Below are 24,288 nucleotides of genomic sequence, written 5' to 3' on the forward strand. Positions count from 1 at the left end.
AACGCCCCACAGGGGATCTAGCTGTGATCAAAAATGTATCCAAGGGGGGGTGGGGGGGTGGGGGGATGGCATGAAACAGCAAACTTTAAAAGATCTCATCATTTTGTACCTGTAACAAAATCTTTTCTTCAGGTTCTCCAGGGCAATGTGAGCCAATCATTTACTAATAACAGACACCGTTGTCACATTTCTCTGTTTTTCCCCTAAAATGTCGCCATTGTCTAAAAGCCTATTAGCTTGCATTTCAAAGTAATATTAGTCATGCAAGCTGCTGTCAACTTTCTCTCTCTCTGGGGTTGCTCTGATGGCTGAGTGGTCTAGGACAAACTTACATGGGAATAGCAGGCAGTTGCTATGACTGTATTAGTAGGAATGTGAACCCAAGCTGTGCTGTCGTCTCTCCTTTAGTGTCCTGCCTGTAATGTAGGTGAACCAGCACCTTCAGACCTACAGTAGCTGCACTCACCTCCCTGCTGGTCTTACAAATGCACCAATCTCTGAACAAACATCGGGAAGTGAAATTATGTTTGACTCAGCCCGTATCTTTCTGTCTTTCTGTCCTCAGATCCTGCTAATGGCTATGAAGGACATGGACATTGCTAAGCTGACCTCTACTGACCTGCCACTGCAAGTTGTGCAGTGTTCCCTGATGAAACATCAATTATGGACTATCGCAAGGTAAACTGATCTAGCTCAGGAGACGAGCTCCTGCACAGAACTAGGGTGTTGTTGTGTTCTGACTGTATGCCAGTGTTATTTCCTCTTTGACTGCAAAATACCAAGAAGGTGAATCGTCTTCTGAGTAGGGAGATGCAAAATGAAACGCAGTTCGGATGTAGTAATAACATAAACAGCTCTTACCATTGCTGCAACTGGAATGCTCAATAGAGTTAGATAACTCTTAGACACCACTGCTGTCACTGCATCATCTGTCTAACTTTTGTCCTTGTCTCTTTGCCTGTCTGGCTATGTGGCTGCTTCTTAAGCTTGTAGTGCACCGACTTGTGTTTCTGCATCACCATGTGCCCGAGTGTGTTCATAAACACAGGTGATACCAGAAAGGTGAATGAATAGCTGTGCATTATCACATGCAGAGCACACACAGGCAAAATTATTTATGCAGCTGTGCTATTGCGTTTTTCATCTCTGCTTCATTTCTCATCTCTCCGTGCTGTGAAAAGCAGATGGCAAATTTTGAAGTGGCAGTCATGTGTGCAGGAGGATGGATAGATGGATGGGATAGTCTCTCAGTCCACACATTTTTGCCTTTTTCTCTCTCTCACCAAATGTGGCCCCCTCCCTGCATACGTCACGTCACTGCTGTGTATGTGTGTTTGCATGCACTTCCTGGAGTATGTACGAGGGAACGCAGGTTTTAATTGTGTGTGTGACCGTGTCTGTATACTTTTGTGCCTATGCATGTACTAGTGTCTATGTATCTGTGTGTGTTTGTGCATCCTGGTCCAGACAAAGGCCCAGCCAGAGTCCATTGGCTGGGCGGATATGCGTGCAGCGTAGTAATGAGGGCGTCATTAGTTTAGCTGGGAGGCTCCTCCGCTATTAGCTAATGGATTCTCAGCCATCTGCTCTGACAGGCTCCACTGGTTACTCATTTCCACCTCGATCAGAATGTGCTCCCGGAGACGTCTTTCCTCTCTCTGTGCGGAGGCTCTGGGAGCGGCTGAACCCCACCTGCTGTGTGGTGCAACTCCTCCTGTCTTTTTGTCTGGCTCACTGTCAGGCAGCCGCCTCTCAGTGTCTGCAGTCACTTTTATACCTCAGTCACCATCTGTACCATTCATTTTTTCACGCAGTCTTCATTCTAACCCTTTGTCTTTGTCTTTTTCTTCTTTCTCTTTCAGTCCTCCCCTGCTCTCTCTTTGGTTTGCTTGTCTGAAGATTCCTCTCTTAACGTTTCTAGGGTCCAAATACTTGTTTGTGTGTTTCATTCTATTTAGTGATATATCTAGCTGACAATGGTCACTACAAAAATAAGAGTTCACCTCAGGTAAACATGTTTCATACGAAAGACATTTCAACCACACTTTCTTTCTCAAGGTATGACCTTTATAATGCCTCCCAAGTTTGCCAGTTGATGTTAAAAGTACACAAATAGGCACCAGGCCAGTATGAAGTGCATTGTGGTGGCTGACTATTTATTACAATCACCAAAATGATTTATTTTTTTTTACAGAAAGATTTCTGCCTGGGGGGAAACAACAAGTTCTTGAAAATACAATGTGTGACCTCGGCTTCATACAATGTGTGACCTCGGCTTCACTGAGAGCTGACCTCTTTCTTTCACTCGGGCTGGATCCAGAAATAGATAGTGGGCTTTTTGCTGGTGGGTCTCCACAGGACACAAGCTGTAATAGATTTTAAACAGAGAATAAACTTACCACCTGGGATCCTTTTGGAAAATGTTCATGAAAACCTGTTCTATTTTCCTGCTGTGTGCAGTGGTGGAAAGTAACTAAGTGCTTTTCTTCAAGTACTGTACTTAAGTACAAATTTCAGGTACTTGTACTTTACTTGAGCATTTTCTTTCCATGCTACTTTCTCCTTCTACTCCATAACATTTCAGAGGGAAATATTGTACTTCCTACTGCACTACATTTATCTGACAACTTTAGTTACTTTACAAATTAAGATACACCTACAAAACAGAGTGTATAAAATATGATGCCTTGTATAAATGAAACCACTGTACCTAAGAATACATACACGTAGAACTGAAACCATGTGAAAGTGTCATCAATTTTTAAATTTTAAAACAATCAAATTGATTTCTTCAGAAAATAATCAGGAGATTAATCTATAAGGAAAATAATTAATTACAGTTAGAAATCAGCTCCACCTCAACAAACTGCTGCATGGGTAATGATAATCGAATATAATGGTAACACTCACAGAGGACATCTTTCTGAATGGAGTACTTTTGCTTTTGATATTTCACTGTAAGTACATTTCCTGACTTTGACTTGTAATTGGGTATTTGGCTGGTTCGCCCGTCTATGGACATATCGTGGCACTACGCCCCGCCAAACTCAGAGTCAGACACGCTTTCTTTTCTTAGTACAAATATGAAGTAATCATTTTGTGGAACAATTTCAGGGTTTTCCAACATATTGAAGCATGGCACAAGGTCACCAGGATGTCACGTAGACAGTGGAACACAATATCAGACAGTACATATCATTTTACAATAACCATACACATTCAGTGTTGATCAGCGTCCACTCTGCCGCACAGATTTACCGTAGATTACATCCTTCTGTTATTAGCTGGGAGTATGCATCTGTCTGTTTGACTAATAGTCTTTTGTTTTTATCGGCTTGTATTCCCATGATCCTCTGTCTCTTTCTTTCTGTCTTACACTGTCCATCCATTTCTCATTTACTATGAAAATCACAACATCCGTCCCTTAGGGGCCCTTTCAAGAAATTACACACCCTTCGCTTTGACACAGACGTGTCGGAGCATTTATCACACCTATCAGGATGCGTCGTCAACATATGATCACACCGGCTGTCCCCGGGGGGCTTTAGCTCATCCAGCACACACACTTGACACAAATCATACACAGACTGCCAAACATTCAGATGTATCTGTCAACCCTATTGCTCTCTCACACACACACACACACACACACACACACACACACACACACACACACACACACACACACACACACACACACACACACACACACACACTCTCTCACATATACCACAGATAATACAAATCTTCTCTCTCTCATGGTTTTCTCTTCCTACTGGTTTACCATGGCTCCCTTGGGCACAGTAGAACCCTATCCTGTTTAATTGAGTGTATCTCATCATCTGCAGTGGGCCTTTCCCCCTCTAATGACTTTTAAGAGCTCCTTAGCTTTCTACCACCCTTTACGCTTCAAGGGAGTTGAGCACTATGTGTGTGCAAGTATTTGTGAGTGTTTTAAATGGATCGGGTGGGCCAAGTGAGGAGGATTAAAGCACCAATGCGAATCATCTTGTTGACATGGAGTCTAAGAAAGTCTAAGTGAGAGAGACAGATGAGGAAGTGGCCCACCCTGACATACAGTGAGTGACTGAACTCGAGACAAGAATGCGCCTCCAAGTGTCATGCTATATACCATGGGATGTTACAGTTGGAGGAAGAGTTTCTGCAATTCTCCTTAAACTAAATGGACTGGTTAAAGCCTACATGTAATGCATACATGAAGATTTTTGTTGTTTTGCACTATATCAGTGACTCTTTAACATCTCACTTTCAGTGGAAGATGAGCGTTTGCTCTATGGTGTCTCTGGGTTTCTATAAAAAAGAGAGCTTCCTTTATTGTAGTCCAATAGCATGCACTCAGACGATGTGGTACACCTGTGAAATGTTCACAAACTTTCAGTAATGCAGCCAAAGCAGTGACAGTGGCACATTGTTATTGTTGTGTTGGTTCTGGAAGTCAGCACTTTGGATTTGAAATGAAAAACTGACCCTGAGCTTAACATGCTGAATTTCAGCTTTACTGTAAGGATGTTAGCATCTTCATCACATGAAACATGAATGTAGTATTTATCTCATTGTACTTCCTGACTATATTGTACTGTTTTGTCTCTCTTTTGTCTCTTTCCACTCCCATATAATATCTCTCTTTGATGCTTTCTTTCACTTCACCTTCTTCCGTCCCTTCCGTCTTCCCATGATTTGTTTTTATTCTTCCCTGGTATGATAGTCACATATGTTGATCCAGCTTTATCTGACTGTTTTGTCTATTTGGGCCCTGAGACAATCAAGTCACACACAGATACACTTGACTGGATGACAGTAATGCTTTGCAGGGTTTTAAATGGACCCCAGAGATATTGTACAGGCAGATACACTTTACCAATCGTCACACACAAATAAACAAATGTAAGCTGTACATGTACTTATATGCTCACTGTATGCACCGGTCTTGTATGAATCTATTGACACAAACACACAGAAACCCTTACACTCAGGCAGGGCAGGCAGCGCAAACTGCGGCTGCTCACCGGTGCTTTCTAGTGACAATATGTTTGTGGCGGTGTGTCAGACAGAATTATGCCGTTTGCTGTCACCCTGGCTTACTGGCTGATGCCTCTCTAGGGCATAAACACACAGACACACACACTGTGGTCTAACTCTCCTCATCCCGCCACAGCCATCATCACTGTCTCCTCCTCTTCTTCATCTCTGTCTTTGTCTTCACTCTCCGTGTCACTCTTGAAACTCCAGATCCTGTTATAAATAGGAATTTAAAAAATGTGTGGGTGTGCTTGTTTGTATACATTGAGGATGCAAGTTAAGTGCTCATCACTTATGTGCATGTCATGTTTCACCTGCTTAACCTCCACCTCCATCTTTGTCTCTTCTCTCTTAGCATCCCTACATCACAAAGCTACTATGCAAAGGGATTGTGTGTGTGTGTGTGTGTGTGTGTGTGTGTGTGTGTGTGTGTGTGTGTGTGTGTGTGTGTGTGTGTGTGTGCTCATGCTGTAATTCTGTATGCTTTCAGCTGTTCTAGGTTCCCAGTGTGACTCAACCTCACATGTCTATTTGTATCTCTTTCTCCCTTTATCTCTGTCTTATTACTCCCTACATCTTCTTCTTAGTAACGCTTCCTTTTTTATTCTCTAACCATTTTCTCTATATTTTCTCTCTCTCTCTCTCTCTTTCCTGCTCTCTTTTCTATTTATTTATTTATACTCTTCATCTCTTTTTTCCTAATTTCATCCCTTCTCTCTCTGTCCCTCCATCTATCTTAAGCATTTTCACTCCTCTTACTTCCTTTCTCCTTTCACCTTTTTTCTCTCTCCCTTCCTCCTTCTATGCCTGCCATCTCTTCTTTCACTTTCTGACTCAACACCTTGCTCTTTGCATGTCTATTTCTGTTCTCTATTTTCCTCTCCCCATGCCAGCATCACCTCCCCCTGGTTCTCATTATCCATCTCCCTCTCTTCCTCTCTCCTGCCTCTGTCTCTGCTTAGATACCTTCTATTCCCGAACCTGTCCCACCCACATGTGCATGTGTGTACACGTGCACCCACACAGACATACACCTGTGCACAGGTGCGCACACACATATGCACATTTTAAAAGGCACTGCATCCTCAGACCAGTCATTTTCTTCTGTATTCATTTTTTTTCGCCTCTGGGAACATGAAAACACATGCTAAACTACTTGTTAAAAATAAAGGTAACTGCAATATCAAGACAAGCCTTGTCATAGACTGACTTTCTTCCTCCCTTAAACCCATTTCTAGGATTTGATCTGATACAGCTGGAAGCAGTGTAGGCACATCAAATTATACACTGAGCACCAAAACATTTTGAATCTCACATAATTAAAGAAATTATACTTGCACCTTGTCATATTTCCATTCTTTGTGTCATCACATCATCTGTAATTGCAGGTATTATGTGATGTCCTTGTTTGCAATATTATCTACTCCAGCAACAGCAGATATTAAAAAAATCTTACAGGAACATACGGCAACCTGCTAATAAAGTAAAGCATCTGTTCCTGAATTGTCTTTTTTTTTCTTCATTTGAAGCGAGTAATCGGCGATATGATCTGAAAAAACAATGTATTATTATAAATCTGACTACGCCTTTAATATTTGTCTTTGTAGCTTTCCTCAGTTCTATAACAACTTTTTCTACCCTGATCTCATGTTTTTGTCACTAATGATCCCCACGCAGTGCAACTTGCAGACAAAGCAGAGCAGATTTTCCTCAAACAGCTGCTGTAAAATTATAGCACATTATATTTTTTGTCATTCAAACCTTAAAAAACATCAGCGATGTGATTCCACATTTGTGTACGTCTCTACACCTTTGACTCTCTCTTCTCTCTCTCTCTCTCTCTCTCTGTGCACTGCTTTTGTTTTGCACAATGTTACCGTGTCATCATTTCTTTGTCACTTGAAGTGTCAGATGCACACCCCCTTCCACCTTCTCATAAAATGGAGCAGATGTTCATGGAAAAGCAACTGTGTAATTCTAATTATAATATATTTAAATTTTTTGTCGCGCAAACCTTGATAGCTGACAAACAATAAAGACATTTGTGATATGATCAGCCAGTAATGAGCATTTGTATCATTATGTGCACAATAACAATTTCATCTGTTTCTAGACTGTTATTAGTATTTTATCTCTGTTCCCTCATTGCTGTCGCCACTTTTTTTTCCATCCTATATTTTCCTAGATCCTCAGTGGTACAATGGAAGTATCCCCTGAATTCTGTGACAATGAGTCTTGGACAGCTATATGGAGAAAACGACCTCTCCACCAGTGAGTGAACTGACTGAGTGCTTTCTTCCCTCATGAGATCAGCCTGCACAGGTACAGATACTAGAAACACACAGCGCTGTTCACATTACACCTTATGTAGTCTAACTGAGCCAACACTACTTGTAGTGGCAGTACCCCATTCGCATATACTGTATAAACTCAATTTAGGCTCTCCTTTCTCTTATTTAGTTGCATAAAGCAATGATTAGTAGAAAACAGTGAAAATGAGTTTACACTTTACAGGAGGAAATAAAATGAAATCTGTGGCAGGCACCTTATGTTCACACACATTTATCCAGCTTTATTGCATTAGTCCCAGCCTTCCACTGTGTAATCAGTGCATCTAAAATTATCGTCTATAGAACTTAATTTTTTTTGTTTTTCTATGCACACAGGGATAACAGTTTGATTTTGGCACTAGCCCCACAGGGCTTTTGTTGTCATGACTATTATCCTCTATTCAGAATCCGAGTAGGAAAAAAAAGCAGAAAAGTGGGCTACTGGTTCAGTAGCATTTCCTTGTCATGCTTGTAGGCTGTGCTAGAAAAGCTGCTGTGAAAATGGATTGATTTGATCCAGAACACAATAGTGTAGCTCCAAAATGTTTTTTTCCACACTGAGCAAGTTTACCATTCAATACACACACTGCTACACATAAAAAAAAGAGGTGGTGTTCATTTTTCCGCTTGTGTGTAGATGCCTCTACATCTGCTGTAGAGGCTTGGAGATGATGGGATTTTCAGTAGGTCCGTGCTGAATTGTGCATGTGTGAAATGCCTGTGGTACAGTGGTAGCCGTTATAGGCCAGTCGAGAGCCCACTCAGTTACTTGTAATGCACACAGTAATAAAAACATTTTTTTTATGGCATTTTAGGCCTTTATTTGTGTCAGGACAGCTTAGACATGAAAGGGGAGAGAGGGGAATGACATGCAGCAAAGAGCCGCAGGTCAGAATCGAACCTGTGGCCGCTGCATCAAGGACTAAGCCACTGTATATTGGCACGCGCTCTACCAGGAGAGCTACCCAGGCGCCCAACATCTCTCCTATTAATATGATGCAGTCAAAATAGCTGCAGCAGTCAGCAGTGCTCTCTAATGAACTCTGATAAATCATGGACTGTATAAAGTGGTAGAAGAGCCTCCGGGTCTGAAAAGTGAACCAATTTCAGAAGTGCCTTAAACCTGCGTTCGTTCTAATGACCAGCAGGCGGTGACCCCACTGGTTGCAAAAAGAAGTCAGATTGTATAAAAGTCTATAAGAAAAAGACCCCTTTCCTCAGTTAACATATCATAATGAGTTTATGGTCTCAATCGCTAGCTTTAAGTCCTCTTCAATACAGCATGTTGTCAGAATCAGAAAATGTTTTATTGCCACAATAAGTACACTTATGTTGAATTTGCCTTGGTGAAAGCTGCATACATAAACAAACAAACAAACAAACTTATTAAATATTAATATGAAATGAACAATAAATACAGAAAAACAGATATATACTAGGGCTTTTGCCCAAAAATCCTATTCGAAGTTTGTTTGTTTATTAATATTTGAATATATTTGAATATTTATTAATAATATTTTGACCATTAAATGCCTTCAGTAAGACCTATATTTTTATCAAACTTAAGTTGTAAATGTTCTGTCCACCAGAGGGCAGTGTATCAGTCAATGTCAATAGGCAGACTGTTTTCAGAAGAAAAACACAATTATTAAAATTGTTGATATTATTAAAAGTCAGACCCTAGATTAAACACAAACCGTATGCTTTCGAAGTTCAGAGCTTTCACCGTAGCCTACGTAAGTGGTCTTATGTTTATACTTTATGTTTATACGAGCCGGCGTGTGTGTGTGTGGGGAGTGTGTGTAATAGAGTGAGAGAGTGACGGTGATTACCGGTAGCTTCAGAGCGAGTAGCGACTCTAGAGTCATAGTGAGAGGAACAAAGTGTCTCCCCTGTTCTTTCTGACCACGGTGAGACATCTTTAGCAGGAAAAGTTAACCCTCTCCTTGATTTCATGTTGTTTATGGAGAAGGAGAACCAGGAAATGAGTCGGGGGAAATGCACCGCTACCAAGCCACGGCCGAGTGACTTGTGTCGCCGCGACGTGTAGTTCCATTTTGAAATGCGTGAAAAAGTCTCAGAATCTGAATTGAAAACAACCTTTACAAGCAAACACATTTACAAAAAATAATGCCCATAACAGGTGTGAATATTAAGAGATGCCTAATATTTGTTCGAATATCATTATTTTTTTTTTTTTATTCAAATTATATTCTAATAACAAAGTTCGGAGTCAAAGCCCTAATATATATATATATATACACAAAGTAACTGTTGCATAAGGAAAAAGGCTGAATGGGTTGATTGCAATATTTGCAAAAAATATATAGTATATGCGATGGGCAGATGGAGAGTCCAGGATGAAGGTTAGTGCAAGTGTAGTGACTAGGGTTGGGGTGGGGGGTTAAGAGTCGGTGTCAGTGGGGGTCCGGGCCCTTGTTGGTGAGGCTGACTGCAGAGGGGAGGGGTTCAAACGGTTTATGTCCGGGGTGAGAGGGATCGGCTACAATGTTTCCTGCCCGCCTCAGCGTCCTGGAGGCTTACAGGTCATTATTTATTATTATTTAGTCACTTCCCTAGCTAAACTATTTGTCTCATTCAGACACCCAAGCAGGGCTCTGTGTCTGTCAGAAGGTCTGAGATCTACCGTATCAGCAGAGCAATCACGTAATGCACAGCAGACTATGGTGCAGGTAGCCTATAGATTATTTTCTGAAATATAGTGACTTTATTCTTGTAATAGCCTATTATAACTTTATTTTTCTCAAAATATCACGACTCCTCCAAATCTCAGAGAACACAGATATACTGTATTTTGAATGTGCACAAAGTTTTCAGGGGTTTGTTAATACATTAACAACAAAAGACGCAAAACAGTACGGAGGAGTACATTATGCTAGGCTAAATGTGTGCTGACTCAGATATAAAATTAGAAAAGTCGATCTACAGGAGAATAATAGTTGAAAGCAATACAGAATGCCTGAGAGCCTTACTTCAATATATCCCATTATGTTTTTATATTTGGATTGTAATCTATGTTTCTCTTCACATAAAGATATTTGCAGCATACATTGATTCAGAAAAAGGTAGAAATAGGTGCATACAAATTCACCAGAATGCAGGAAATGAAGTGTTTAACGCTCAAAATTTTCAATAAATCTTTTTAATTCTTTTGGTGTTATTGGAATAAATAACACTTCAAAAAATCTTTTTTTAGAAAAATCTCAACATAAATCTCACACTGAACTGAAAAAGGCTGTTGGTGCAATTTTGTTAATTTTACCGGAAAAAAACACTTATTATTAGATGAGGAGCCTACGATCAAAATAATGAAGTTACTGTCTGTGTCTATGTCTGACCTGGGCTGGCACATGTTCACGTTTAAAAACCGTGTGCGTGTGCACAAGCACTACGGTCACGCGCAAAGTGTCCCGGTTTCAGCTCCCGGAAATCTGGTCACCCTAAACTTAACTCCACCCTCTCATACAAATATGGTCAATTCTGGCTCCAACAAACCAAGATGGCAACGACCAAAATGCCAAGCTCGAGGCTTCAAAACTGTAGTCCACAAACCAATGATGGGGGAGTCACGGTGGCTACGTCCATTTCTTTTATACAGTCTGTGTGATAAACCCACCGTACACAATCTATCCAGCCGAGCAGACAGACAACGTTGGCAACTAACACAGTGGATCATTTAGCAAATGAAGAGCCAGGTATTTCCCTCAGGAGGTGGTTGAGACTAAAGCAGAGATGAACGACAGTGAATATCAAAAGACTTAACTCAATACTTAAAAGATGTATTAAAGCAACATTGCGCAACATTGGTATTTTTTTGCGATTTGGCGCCTCTACAGTTTCACTTTTACACCGCTGTCGTAAATATGTTATGATTACATTACTTAAGATCAAAAACTAGCGAGACCTGCAAGAACAGGCGTTCAGGACACAGAGGGCGAATAACAGAGGCACCATTCTCCCTATTACAAGTCAGTGTAGCAAAAAAAATGATTTTGAAGCTGTTGTTTTGAGGTTATTTTAAAGTTGCTGGACAACATAAAACTAGCACCAAGCTAGTTCTCACTTGGGCAAAGGTTTGTCTGGTGCCCACACGTTCCTTGTCTGGTACATCCCTAGCGCTGGAGAAATAGATAAGAACTGCGCTGTTGGGATGGAAAATGAACACAATGTTCTTTCTATTATTTAAAAAAAAAAAAAAAACACACAAAGAAATGCTGAAAAGGAAGAGGTCAGAGCTTCAGTGTGTTCGAGAGGAGAACAGAGTTCAAATAGAGATGTGTTCTTACTGGTTTACTGTGAACCAGTAATGCTGTGGGGAACATAGAGTGACATTTTAAAGAGCAAAGACCTACTGTATGAGCTCTTCTGAAAAGATTGAGAGATTTCAAGATTTTCAAAAGGTGGAAAGAGGCAGACAGAGATGGATTGAGACAGAAGTGGCATGTAGTCTGAAATTGGAAGTGAAGTATCTGCCGTACTTTAGACACGCACATCCACACCATCACCTCCTGACAATGGAGTTGGAGAGTGTGTTAAGGGGAGGCATCTCTCTCCTATCAGAGCTATCTGCCTCCTCCCGCTCTCTGAAAACGTGTCTGTGTTTAGCCCTCACACATCATTACCTGGAAACCCCACTGCTTTCTCCGGAGTCCTTTCTATCCTAACAGCCTCTCTTTCTGCCCAAACTCATTCCTCCCTACTGGACAGAGGGGGGGAGAGTAGCAGGAGGTTGGTGAGTCACAGGCAGGTGTCTGACAGCCAGCCAGCCAGTACAAGACATTTCTCATCCACTACCTCCTGTGTTTCCTTCCGATCCACCTCTCTCTCTCTCTCTCTCTCTCTCTGTGGTCTGTTGAGGCCCAGTGCTGCTCACTGGAGATACCAAGACCCACGGAAAAGGGCCAAATCCCCCTTTCTCTCTTCCTCTTCTGCTCTTCCTACCATTCTTGCACTTAGTCCTCTCTTATTTTTTTCCTCTGCTCTCATTCTCCATCACCCAAACACTTTTCTTTTGATGCACCTGAACAGTTTTCTCTCATTTTCCTTTCTCTTTCATTTAGTCGAAACGTCCCTCCCAGCAAGACCTTTGTCCAGGACTCTCAACCAGCATAGTGCTGGCACACAGCGCTGTCCTGCTGGGACACCACTCACAAACACATATTTTTCTATGGCCAAATATTCACTCACACACTCATGCCTCCATACACAGATGGGCTCAAAAGCTCACACCAAACCAAGAGCCCACTGAGAAAAAAGTGGTGTTTATGTGCCTTGCTCTTGTGTAATGCATGTTTTTGTTTTCCATCAAGCATTTATCCAGCAGATTTAATCTCTCTGTTCCCTCTTGTTTCAGTTTGTTTGGTAGACATTCTTTGAGCTGCTATCAGATTGGTTTGTTAGACCACGTTTACTTGGCTGCTGTTGGTGGAGTTTTCTGACTCTGATGAATGTGTTCTCACCGTGTTTGCTCGCCTTTCATCACTGTTCACAGTGACGCCACACTCATCTTGATGCACAGCCACAAACATTGACAGTGCATGTATAAACACATGATGTACAATCGAATTCTGTCCGTCTATGACTATGAAATTGTGTCAAGCCCTACTTCAGTATCTTTCTATACAGCAGGTCAACATTCATCCCAGCTCTCATCTACAAATAACAGGGCCATTCTGCCTTGTTATAGATTATTTAGCTTTACACACTTTTCATTCCACAATTTACCAATTAACCATGTAATCATCACCATTGAGTTGTTTTTTAATTCAATCTTAGTCACGTCACAAAAATGTGCAGTGCTTGTAATGTTAGAAATTTTCTAATGTGTGTGGCTCAAACACTTCTGGATTTTTGAAGCGGGGTTGAATGAGGTACTTATCCATAGTCCATGTATGACCTACAGTAGATGGCGGTCGGCACGCCCCCAGTTTGGAGAAGCAGGCAGGAGTACCGGCATGGAAGCTAAGCAATGTTCTGCTGTGGACAGGGGGCAGCAGCTAAACGTATTTTAGACAAAAAAAAAAAAAGCCCAACTAATCAGTTTATATGTATGCTATAATTACAATATTTTACCCACTTTACCTTTCCGTCAGACAGCCTTTTCCGATGGGGAACTGAAGCCATTATATGCATCTATGCTCTCTTTAAAGCCACCAGACTCTCTTGAGAAAAACATTTTACATCCCAGAACACAGGAGTTGCTGGTCTACCACTGCTTCGATCGGTTAGTTAGTGTTATTGTGTGACTTCAGTTCCCCATCTGAAAGGGCTGTCTGATGGCAAGGTAAAGCAGTGAAAATATTCTAAATATAGCATACACTTTAACTGATATTGATTTTTTAGGTCGCTAAAATACATTTGTTGTGTGCCCCCTTCCACAGCATTACATTGCTTAGCTTCCGTGCCGGTACTCCTGCCTGCTTCTCCAACCTGGGGGCAGGCCGCCAACCATCTCATGGCTTCAAATAACTCACCGTTGTCGGCTACGGCCACTGAACAGGCTACACGTTGTAAACAGCCGTGGCCAGCTTGCCTGGTCCTCCGGTAACGTTAGCAGTTAGCAGGGTTAGCATGGCGACGTTAGCCAGGACCAGTCGGGATCACTTCACTGGCTGTGTCTCAGTTGTTTTTGTGAGTAACCAACTCGGGTACTCTAGTTATATAATTCAATGTTAGTAGCTACACGAATGTTGAAATGACATTAAATGCCCGTCCATTGTAGCTGTGATAAATTAGCCTGAAGCTAATGATTACCTGTTCAGGAGGAAATTAGCCAACTCGGCGTCCTTTTGGCCTCTAAGCTGTCTCCATCTTTCAAATACATCTCCAATATTTACCTAGACGGGTTTGTTACGTCTCTGGTCACGCAACTGTTAGAAACATGCCGTTTTTTGTCGGGTACAATTTATCTCTGTTGATCCTGTTCGTTTGTTTGCTGCTTTCATGGCTGTACTAACCTTACAGCTGTAGCGCACTGGGTTACGTCGGCCTGGCTGACAAACTGGGCAGTTGATAACAACACACAGGCCAAAACACAAACAGAAATTCTGTCACGGAACGGAAATTTCAAAAGGAGAAAATACTGGCATTAGCATTGTTGTCAGAAAAGATAATATTTCAACTTAGCATGTTTCCTTAATATCTGATGATGCATTGGGGTCCTTTTTGGATTTATTACAGTAAATATATTATATATTGGACCTTTAAGCCACATTGCTTGCAGCAACATAATCATGCATTGATGATAGAATGTACTACAGTTAAACTGATAACTCAAACTTTTGTTTTTACTTGCTACTCCTATACTGCTTCTTTTAAAAAAAACAAGTGCCAGGAAGCAGCCAACACCATGGATATACATAACCATACATAACCTATCTATTGTTTCCTCTTCAATCAAAAACATCCCCCCAAAAATGCATTGTTATAAAAGCATGTGTTATGAAATAGACAGTAAATTGTTCTTTCTTTAAATTTGGGCCATATATAAGTCAATGGGTATAACCATCCACACACTAAAAAGCTGATAGTAACCATTACACTAGAGCAAATGAAAACACACTCTGTAGCTTTTTTGCACACATACACACAGCCATCCATTTTGACTGCATCCATTCATCGTATTCATCCCCTTAATGTCCCTTATTTCCTCTCTCCTTTCCTCTGTTCCATTTCCCCACCTCTAATTGCTCCGCTGGTTTCTCTTCCTTCAAATTCATTGCCTTTCATGCCTTCCACCTCTTATCACAGTGACTCGATATTTATCTCTGCACTGTTCTCACTCTGATCACCTGTTCCCCTCTGCCTGCTTCCAGCTGTGTTTGTGCATTGCAGTCCGTGCATTGGGATGAGATGGCTTTGACAGCTGCGACACAACCACCAATCTATCTATAAATCAATCATTCTATCACCTGCTGGCACTTCTGTGTGTGTGTGTGTGTGTGTGTGTGTGTGTGTGTGTGTGTGTGTGTGTGTGTGTGTGGCGCAGCGTGTGTGTGTGTCGGCGTGTGTGTGCGTGCGTGTGTGTGTGTGTGTGTGTATACGCATTCATGGGAACGCCTTTCATTTGCTTCCATTTTTCCCTCAATACATTCCCCCTCCCCCTTTATTGAATTCTAACTCTCTTAGGTTTTGTGAAGTAGTTTGGACTCCTTAGTGTACCTCCTGCTTTTTTATTGCATCTGTCCATCAGTAACGTGTGCAGCTGCATCAGCAGACGCATGAGTCTATATATAAATGTATGTGGGTGTGTGATTGCGTATGCCTGCTTGAGCGCTTGACTGCTCCTCCTTTCAGCTCGACTTGTTTATCTTTCCCTCCTACCTTTATTTGTCAAAAGGCTCAATCCCAGAAGCCTTGTGACAGTTTTACTTGTCAAACGTTTGTTTGCATTTCCTCCTCTGCATGTCTGTCTGTCTCTCTCTGTTGTTGCTTCGGTCTCATTCACATTTAAAGTTATTTTGACTTGTCCTTATACTTGATTCGGAGTGGAACACACTGGAAATGCCAATGTGAGGGACTAATAAATGAGCATGAAGTGATGTAACATGGACAAAATGGGTCCCTATTATAACATTATGATCCTGTTGGTTGGGTGGCATTAAAATATGGAAATGTCATGCCATGTTTGAACAAAAAGTTTGCATTTGTAGAGGTCCAAAGTTTGCAACAGTACTGTGAAGATGCTTCAAAATGTTAAGTTATTGACATTTTAAAAACTTAATTGACAGTTTAGTAATTCCTAGATTACCAACATTGCAAGTGACCATTACTAAGAAGTACAAGGGTCAAAGAATAGTACACATACTGTAAAATATAAATAAAAAAAAACATTTATACATAAAGATGTATGAGGCAAATTTGATAATTTGTTTGGGTGGGACAGTGATGTGAGGTAGTCTTTTATAACTGCTCGCACAAAGTGTATTGAGGCGTAATCATTACTGGTGTTTGTACTTTTTCTCACTTCTGCCACACACACACTCTGCTTCTCCTTTTAATTCTTTAGATGAGGAACCAGATTAGAAGTGGATTGACGGAACTGTAGACACACTGAGGATATGACAACTCTGTCATGGATGACAACCAGGTTCCCACACTCATCATCAGAGGGAAATCTCATGCCTGAACAGGTGAAAAGGAAACCTGACCACTAAATACTATGTCAAGTGCCAGGTTTCATATCATTTTATACACTGACTACAAGTTGTTTTCTTCTGGGCACTGTGGCCAGCCACTAAAAGTTCTCCAAAGGAAACAAACTGAAGCTGTTTTGGTTTCTGTCTTGAAAATCCGACAAGGCAGAAGCACAAAGACAGGCCAGGATTAATAGCTTAAAACGGAAAAGGAGCCGGAACATCCAAGTGGCTTGATCCATTTAGCTGACAGTCTGGCGCACATTAGAAATGGAACAAAGTGACAGCCAACAAATCACCTCCATGTTTGTGTGTTTAACATGATTAAATGATGGAGGGAGAATTAAATCAAACTTAACCTGCCTTACAAAATCACTCCACAATAACAATGTATCCACATAAATGAGCAGCCATTGTTAAAAACAGCTGTGCCATTCCTTGTTAAATTAAACGACAGCGCAGCCATTAGTCTTGCACTCTCGCAGGTAAACATTTAACTTTGTCCCCATAATCTGGTGCATTTACTGTAACAAAGCACAGCCCCTGGTGAACTAATAAATAAACTATAGTTTACTGCACAATTGCAATTTCTTTTTGGTTGTGAATGTGAACGGACCACAGTAGACACAGTAAATTCTGGTATAATTGATATCATTATGGTTATAAAAGTAAAAAAAGAAAAAGTTAAATAATCTATGAGGTATTTCCATGTGATTTTTGAGGATAATGTTTGGCCTTCCTAAGAGCTAAAGTCTAGGCCATATTAATACATATTATTAACATATTAACAGTATATATATATATATATATGTGTGTATATATATATATATATAAAATTCATATATAAAATTCAGGACTTGAACTTTAATTTGGTCTGTGGAGACATCTCTGTCTGCTACCTAGATGGAATTTCATATAACTGAATCAGGAGCATAAAATGTTGAAACTCTCTCCCACTCCTGAATTGCTTTTCCTTGTTATGTCTGTGAAGTGGAAATAACATGAACATCAAATGTTTGTCGTCCACCTTATGCTATATTTGTCACTCTCATCACTGTCTACACGCTTTCTTTAGTTGAAAACTTGGAGAGAAGTTAAGTAAAGCAGAGCATGTAAGGAGATACTTTTTTTGCTTCATAGCAATGCATTTCTTTGTTTCCATGTGTTGTGTGTCTTTGATCCCATCAGCGGGTTAGTAGAAGTCTGCATACTTTGGCAGTTCAACAAAGGTATGTTAAAACATTTTCGATTTGTACTTTTCTCTCAACATGAGGTGCTCTATTTGCAAGGCTCTTGCAGTATGATTCACATTGCTGAAACACTGCAAGCACTACTTAAAGCTGGTATAATCAATATTTTCATATTAACAGTGGGTCAAATAACTACATCTACAGGAATATAATAATAATTATAAGGGTAAGAAACACGACTCCAAATGTATGCTAATGTTACTCGGTTGTACCACCTGTACTACTGGCACACCTGCTCATTTACTGTAGGTTTCATGCTTTGTACAGTATATATATTTTTGTATTCCATGGCTGCCTAGCACTGCAGACAGTGAGACAAGATGGAAAATAATCTTTGTCACACATTTTGTTTCGGTGATGTTTATGGATTACATTTCTATGAATGTGTGTACTTTCCCTCCTTTAATTGGGGGTGCAGAAAGACACAAGAAGCCATGTTTTTAAGATTCTCACAGCTGCTACTAAATGTTACTAAAGTGTAAAATAGCACCTGTAAACACACCACAGGCTGGGAATAATGTATAACTTTCCTGCTGCCTGTTTGTCCAACAAATTGAAATTGCCTCTCTTAACAGGCACCGACATTTTATGCATTGAACTCTTTCATACTGAACTCTTTCAGAACACTATTTTACCCACCAACGCTGCCAAAGAGCTGGTGCTATGCGGCCAAGTGAGTAACTGTCTGGCCTTGTGTACCTGACCTCAGGTGGTGTACATGTAATGTGTGAGTCTGTGTGTGTGTATATGTGCACCTGGCACTATAAACCGTACAAGCTGACGGCCACCTGCTGCCAGACTTGCTCGCCCACAGTCACAACCTCATCTCCATAAATGTATCAGTGATGCCATATTTGACTTACTTTACTTTTATGTTAAGATATTTTCTGTCTAGTTGTGTAGATTGCTATTATTTTTTATCCTTCTCTTCTTTTTTCTCTCCTCACCCTCCTGTCTCTTCTCCCGTTATCTTTTCCTTTTTTCTCATTACATGTTACCTATCTCACTTCATCCCTGTCATCCCTGTTACCCCCTCATGCTTTCATCTGTCTCTCTATTCTTACCCTTCATCCCGTATCTCTTCCGTCTTTCTCTCTCCTGTCATGCTTTCATCCCTCCCCTCTTATCCTTCCCGTCTCATCTCATCCCACTTTCTGTTCATCCTTTCATCCATTTCCCCCGTTTGTCAGTCTAGTTACTCTACTGACTGCTTATCAGAGAACGTTTAGCCTAAACAGTGTGAAAAATGTCACTTTAAAAAACCAACAAGCAACAGTTGCTGCAGTCCAACCATATTGAGTTTCTATATTGAAATGGAAGATGCACTGTACATATGGTGTGATAATATTGTATTGCTAATATCTGCAACACTTTTTATATTTCTCTGTATCCTAGAAGACTACTAAAAGCAAACATGGACGTAAACCCTGCACAGTATATAATAATTTTTTTAAATGGCTTTGCTAAGACTTAAATTAGTGTTTTCATCAAGTATAAAGTGGGATGTTTTAAGTATACGGGAACATTTTTGGTTTCAGGACTAGAATACTACAATAGAATAAAGCTCATTTGGATATAAAAAAGTCCATACTTTATACTTGATGAAGTATGAAGTTCGAGACTTAGTTCTCTGCTTTCTGGCTTTCAGAGAGAGTAGCTCATGTTCACAAATATTAATTTAACTTTTTCCAGGCCATGTGAATAACATATTGTAATTACAAATTTAGGTGGTATTTCACTTTACGGTGTTACCTCATGATGTCATCGGGACTAGCCCAGCTGGATACTGAGTTAGTTGAAAAATAAACATATAACAGAAAGCCTGTGTTACAAATTTGGGACATGGGGTTTGAAACATGTTGGCATTTACCAAGCAGGTATTGGATGCATTATGGGAAATTTAGGATCCAGTGCTTTTGGAGCGTTACAAATACTTGGGACTAAAAGTCTGTTTGCTTTTAATCTATTTTTTTTATTTATATCTTTTGAGTCCCCCTACTTTATAATTTATACTAAATACTAATACTAAATTGCTGAAATAAATCTTTGAAAAAACTTTTTGTAAGTAGAGCCTTGTCCTGGTCTTTCCAATAGTTCCACTAGATGGACAGTATTCAGTGTCAAACAGGCAACTCACACACAGTCATGGACAAATCTATGGATACACACGCACAAAACTTCACCCACGTACTGTATGCACAGGCTAGCACACACATCTCACCTGTCAGCTAAATATAACTTTGGACAAGCTGCCCTCACTCGCAGCATGAGATGCAGCCATGCTACGTTGAATGAGTACAGGTGTTAGGTGTGCGTGTGCTACTTCTCTTTGTGTGTGTGTGTGTGTGTGTTTGTGAGAGAGAGCATCTGCCTCCATCCGACCACGTGACGACTTTGAATAGCCTCCATCTCGGCTTCACTACAATTAGAGTAAAAGTGAAGCGTTGCTCTAAGGCGCCGCAATTAGACTGAGTCATGTCAGTGCTGGACAGCTCTGATGAAGCTATTAGAGAGCCAGGGATGATGGAGGCACTCATCAACCCCCCCCACACACCTTTACCACCATCACCATCATCACCATTCGTCACCACAACCCCCACCGCATGGCCCCCCACCTTCCTCCTCCACATCCATCACCATTACCACCAAACTTTCCCAGGCAACTACTCTGAGCAAGAGTCATTCTAACCTGGCAGCTCTCTCCCTTCCATTTTTCCCTCCTCTCTTTTCTGCATCTGTCTCATTTCCTGCCACGGATTCATATTTATTTCGGGATAAGTGCTCTCCATGAATCTTACACCTGCTTTCTCTCTCTCTCTCTCTCTCTCTCTCTCTCTCTCTCTTTCTCTATCTGCCTTTTCCAACTTTCAATCCTTCATCCTTCCTTCTGTTCATCCGAACGTCTATTCATCTTCTCTCTCTAGCCTCCATGAGTGCTTCACTCTCCCTCTTCCTTACGTTTTTTTTCCTCAGTCATGCACCTCTTTTAATAGCTCAATTTCTCTTATTCTCCCCTTATCTTCTCCAATTTGATGCATTTCACCTGGCTTGAATCATTTTGCCCATATCAGTCCATCTCCTTCCCCCTCACTCTTTTATTCTCACCCATTTTAATACCTTACTCCAAAGCCTCTATTTGTTTCTGAAAATGGATATTCTGTGTGGCTTTTTAGGAACTCTGACACCCTAAAGTATTATTTTAATAGAGATTTTGGAGATACTGTATGGTATGGTCTCAATAGATTTTCAGAACTGTGTTAGCTCTGTGAAAATCTTTTGGTTGTTTACTGTAGTTGATCTGACAAATGACTTCAATCTAGTGATATTTTAGTGTAACTAAACAATTTGATGCCTCATGGATTAAATGCTGTTCTTTTGTGGCTCTCTTAAAATGAGTTTGAATTCACTTAGTTTTAGTTCTAATGTCTCACTGTTGTTATGGTAATTTGGTATTCATATATTTGGTCAACAAATATTGGTTTGTTAAATGCATTCTAATATTGCAAAAATAGAACAAATCTGTTGTCATAATGCATCTATAATTATCAGTCCCTCTTGTACACCTCAAAATTTGTTCACTTCCTGGAGGACTGAGTTATATTTACTGACATACAGTATACAACAATATACATCGTTTTTAGCTGTGCAATGTGTCACACACCTGTTTTGTGAAAATGTATCAGGAGGATAGTGTCCAAACTACTAACTTCAACCCATAATTCATTGTCACTAGCAGCTGTCTTCATAAGTTGATGTCAAAGATGTATTACATCTGTGCGCCTGGTTAGCCCACCTGGTTGAGCGTACCTATGCACAAAGGCTCAGTCCTTGTCGCAGCTGCCGTGGGTTCGGTTGTGACCTGCGGCTGCATGTCATTCCCCCTCTTTCCCATTTTCCTGACTTAATCTTTCCTATCAATAAAGGCAATAAAAGCCAAACAAATCTACAAAAAATTACATGAACATGTGGTGTGTAAAGGTCTTGCAAAGTTCTTAGTAACTACTAGTTAGTTTCACTTAAAGTGCAAAGTAATTAGGTCTACTAAGAAACATTTTAGATCATAAAAAAAGAGAAATATGAATGAATGAAAGCTGTCCAATTTCCCTCTTCTATTCACTCTAAGCTGACCAAATAGTGAGTAGAGTGTTATTTTCCATAGTGAGGTGAAGTTTCTCACCAGTCTTTTATGGAGCAGTTACACCTAGTAGTTGGTAGATGTTAATATTTAGGAACAAGTCCCTCGATGGAGGGACTAGTTTCTGCAGTTATTTCAGTAATATGCTAATATGTAAATCTTAATCAGCACTTATCATCATAGACTAATCTGTTTCTCTATGAATCTTTTTGTCTTTCCTTTAGTGTCTCCAACCAATGTCCAGATCACTTCTAATAACATCCAGGTCATGGTGGAGAGCCACAAAGAGAAGAGAACCAAAGGCGTGCTAGTGCCAGCAGGCAGGAAACACCAGCTGAGCTGCCTGGATGACCTTAACATACCTGCACCTGACCACTTTGGCTCCCAGCCACCGCTGGACTACGGCTTCTGTTTCAACAACCATGGTAAGAGAGAGCATGTTGGTGAGGGGGCAAGTGAGGTCTGTGTGTAGGTGTGTGTGAGCTTACTGTTAGAAATTATCACTTTTCTGCCTCCTTAGTGCCCCTCTCCCCATAATTACTTTTAACTTTCTTTTTCAGTGTGTGTCTTACTGATATTACAATTATACTTCCAATTAAAATGTTCTGTATCTTTACTATCCTGATGTTTCCTGTCCGTGGGGCCCCCTGGTGGAGAAAGGACTCACATTTCTGGTTAATATGAACTTAACAGTGAAAACACACCGGCTTCGTATAACCAGCAAAGCGTTGATACGTGCCTGATCACGCGCCTGGCCACTCATACCGGACGCATATTTCTCCGCACCGGTCAAAAAGCGATCCTTCTCCTCTCTCTCTCTCTCTCTCTCTCTCTCTCTCTCTCTCTCTTGTGTCTCTCTCTCCTCTCTCTCTCTCTCTCTCTCTCTCTCTCTCCCTCTCTCTCTCTCTCTCCCCCAATAGAAAGAGACAGGATGAGTGGGGAAAACTGTGGTAATTGTTGCCTATATGTGGCTGTGTGTGTGTGTGTGTGTGTGTGTGTGTGTGTCACTCTCTCTGACCAAAATTACCATGAACCTAGGTGTTTTATTTTGAAATGTGTTTTATTTTTGTAAAGTATCCAGCTGCACTGTGGTCTTCCTGTATGTAATTACCTGCCTGGCACATTTGCTCACGTCTCGCGCAAGAAATAGAGGTGACACCGAAACGATCGCTGCAGCGCACGGGCCGGCACGGCCCTTCCGCGCCCGTTATGAACAGACGGACTGGATAACATGGGCGCCAAAATAAAAATAGGTGCGTTATGCAGCTACACACGACGCTTACACGCCCGGTGTGTTTTCACTGTTACACTTCGTACGCCCTATTGTACTATAGCTGTATGCTTCATTACATTACGTAAAATGTCAAGGCCTTGGAAGTTCTCCAGTATTGTTTGATAAATAATTTTATTTTCTTTGTAATAATAATGCGAAATAAAAGGGTTGTTTCAACAGGGTCATTGAATTGAAAGGGTTTTAGACCTCTTTCTTTGCTGTAGCTGAACAAACATCCTCATTATGTTATTCTTTTGTTACGTTGCCATTGCATTGTGGTGCCCTGAAAACTAACTTTATTGTTATCAGCCCGGGCTTTGTAAACAGGTAATTGTGACTAATTTAATTAAAAGAGCATCATAATCATTTTAGCAATCTCTTTAGCAATCATTTTAGTTTTCTACACCCCCTGTTCTTCGCTACTCTCATCCACCAACCCTATTCCTGTGCATTTCACCATGGTTACAGCCAGTAATTTCCTTGTTCCTCCTATCTGACATTTTATCCTCCTCCATCACCCTTTTCCATCCGCCTTTCCATCTCCCCACACTGGAATTACCCTGATTATGATTATAGCTGTGATGATAATGATAACCACTGCAAAATTGCACACTCTCTCTCTCATATCCAGCACCCAGGAGATTATGATTGACTGAAAGGCTGACTGAAAATGTTTCCCCCATCTCACCTTTTTAGATTTCCTCAATCTCTTTTTGTTTCTTTGTTTCTTTCTTCTTCTTTTTTCATTTGGCTTTTTTATACTTTCCTTGCTCTCTCCACTCGTTTCTTTCTCCACTCTCCAGCACACCTTGTGTCTCTTTTTAGTCTTTCTTTTCATTTTCTGGCGGTCTTTCATCTCTGTTGTTGTGCTCCTTTCAACCTTTCCTGGTCTCTTTACTTCCGCCACTTGTCACAGGCTCTCTCCTTTCTCACTTCTGGTTTTCAGCTCCTTTATTTGTTCGCTTCTCCCTCTCTCCACTCTTCTCATCTCATCTCGTTCCTGCTAATTCTACTGCCACAAAGAAACCAGATAAATTTGCTTTTTAGCCATATTGCATTCAGGATATAATTATAGAGTTGCCTGGCCTCTTGAATATGTGAAGTG

At 40.8% G+C, this 24,288-nt stretch overlaps 1 protein-coding gene and 1 long non-coding RNA gene across 2 annotated transcripts in view; both read left to right on the top strand.

Annotated features, from left to right (window-relative positions):
- LOC120572689 overlaps positions 1 to 16,516 on the top strand; it is a 52,617-nt gene extending 36,101 nt beyond the window's left edge. The window contains exons 6-8 of the long non-coding RNA XR_005641469.1: positions 566 to 678; positions 7,226 to 7,362; positions 16,399 to 16,516. This is a non-coding gene — a long non-coding RNA (uncharacterized LOC120572689). The remainder of the gene's footprint in view (positions 1 to 565; positions 679 to 7,225; positions 7,363 to 16,398) is intronic.
- A 1,917-nt stretch (positions 16,517 to 18,433) lies between these two features.
- Positions 18,434 to 24,288, top strand: part of LOC120572687 (dynein heavy chain 2, axonemal-like) — a 29,904-nt gene continuing 24,049 nt past the window's right edge. Inside the window, exons 1-2 of the mRNA XM_039822045.1 lie at positions 18,434 to 18,448; positions 22,135 to 22,335. Coding sequence (XP_039677979.1) covers positions 18,439 to 18,448; positions 22,135 to 22,335 — 211 coding nt within the window. The 5' untranslated portion in view covers positions 18,434 to 18,438. The remainder of the gene's footprint in view (positions 18,449 to 22,134; positions 22,336 to 24,288) is intronic.

The sequence above is a fragment of the Perca fluviatilis genome, chromosome 14, assembly GCF_010015445.1.
Source record: "Perca fluviatilis chromosome 14, GENO_Pfluv_1.0, whole genome shotgun sequence".
Taxonomy (NCBI): Eukaryota; Metazoa; Chordata; class Actinopteri; order Perciformes; family Percidae; genus Perca; species Perca fluviatilis.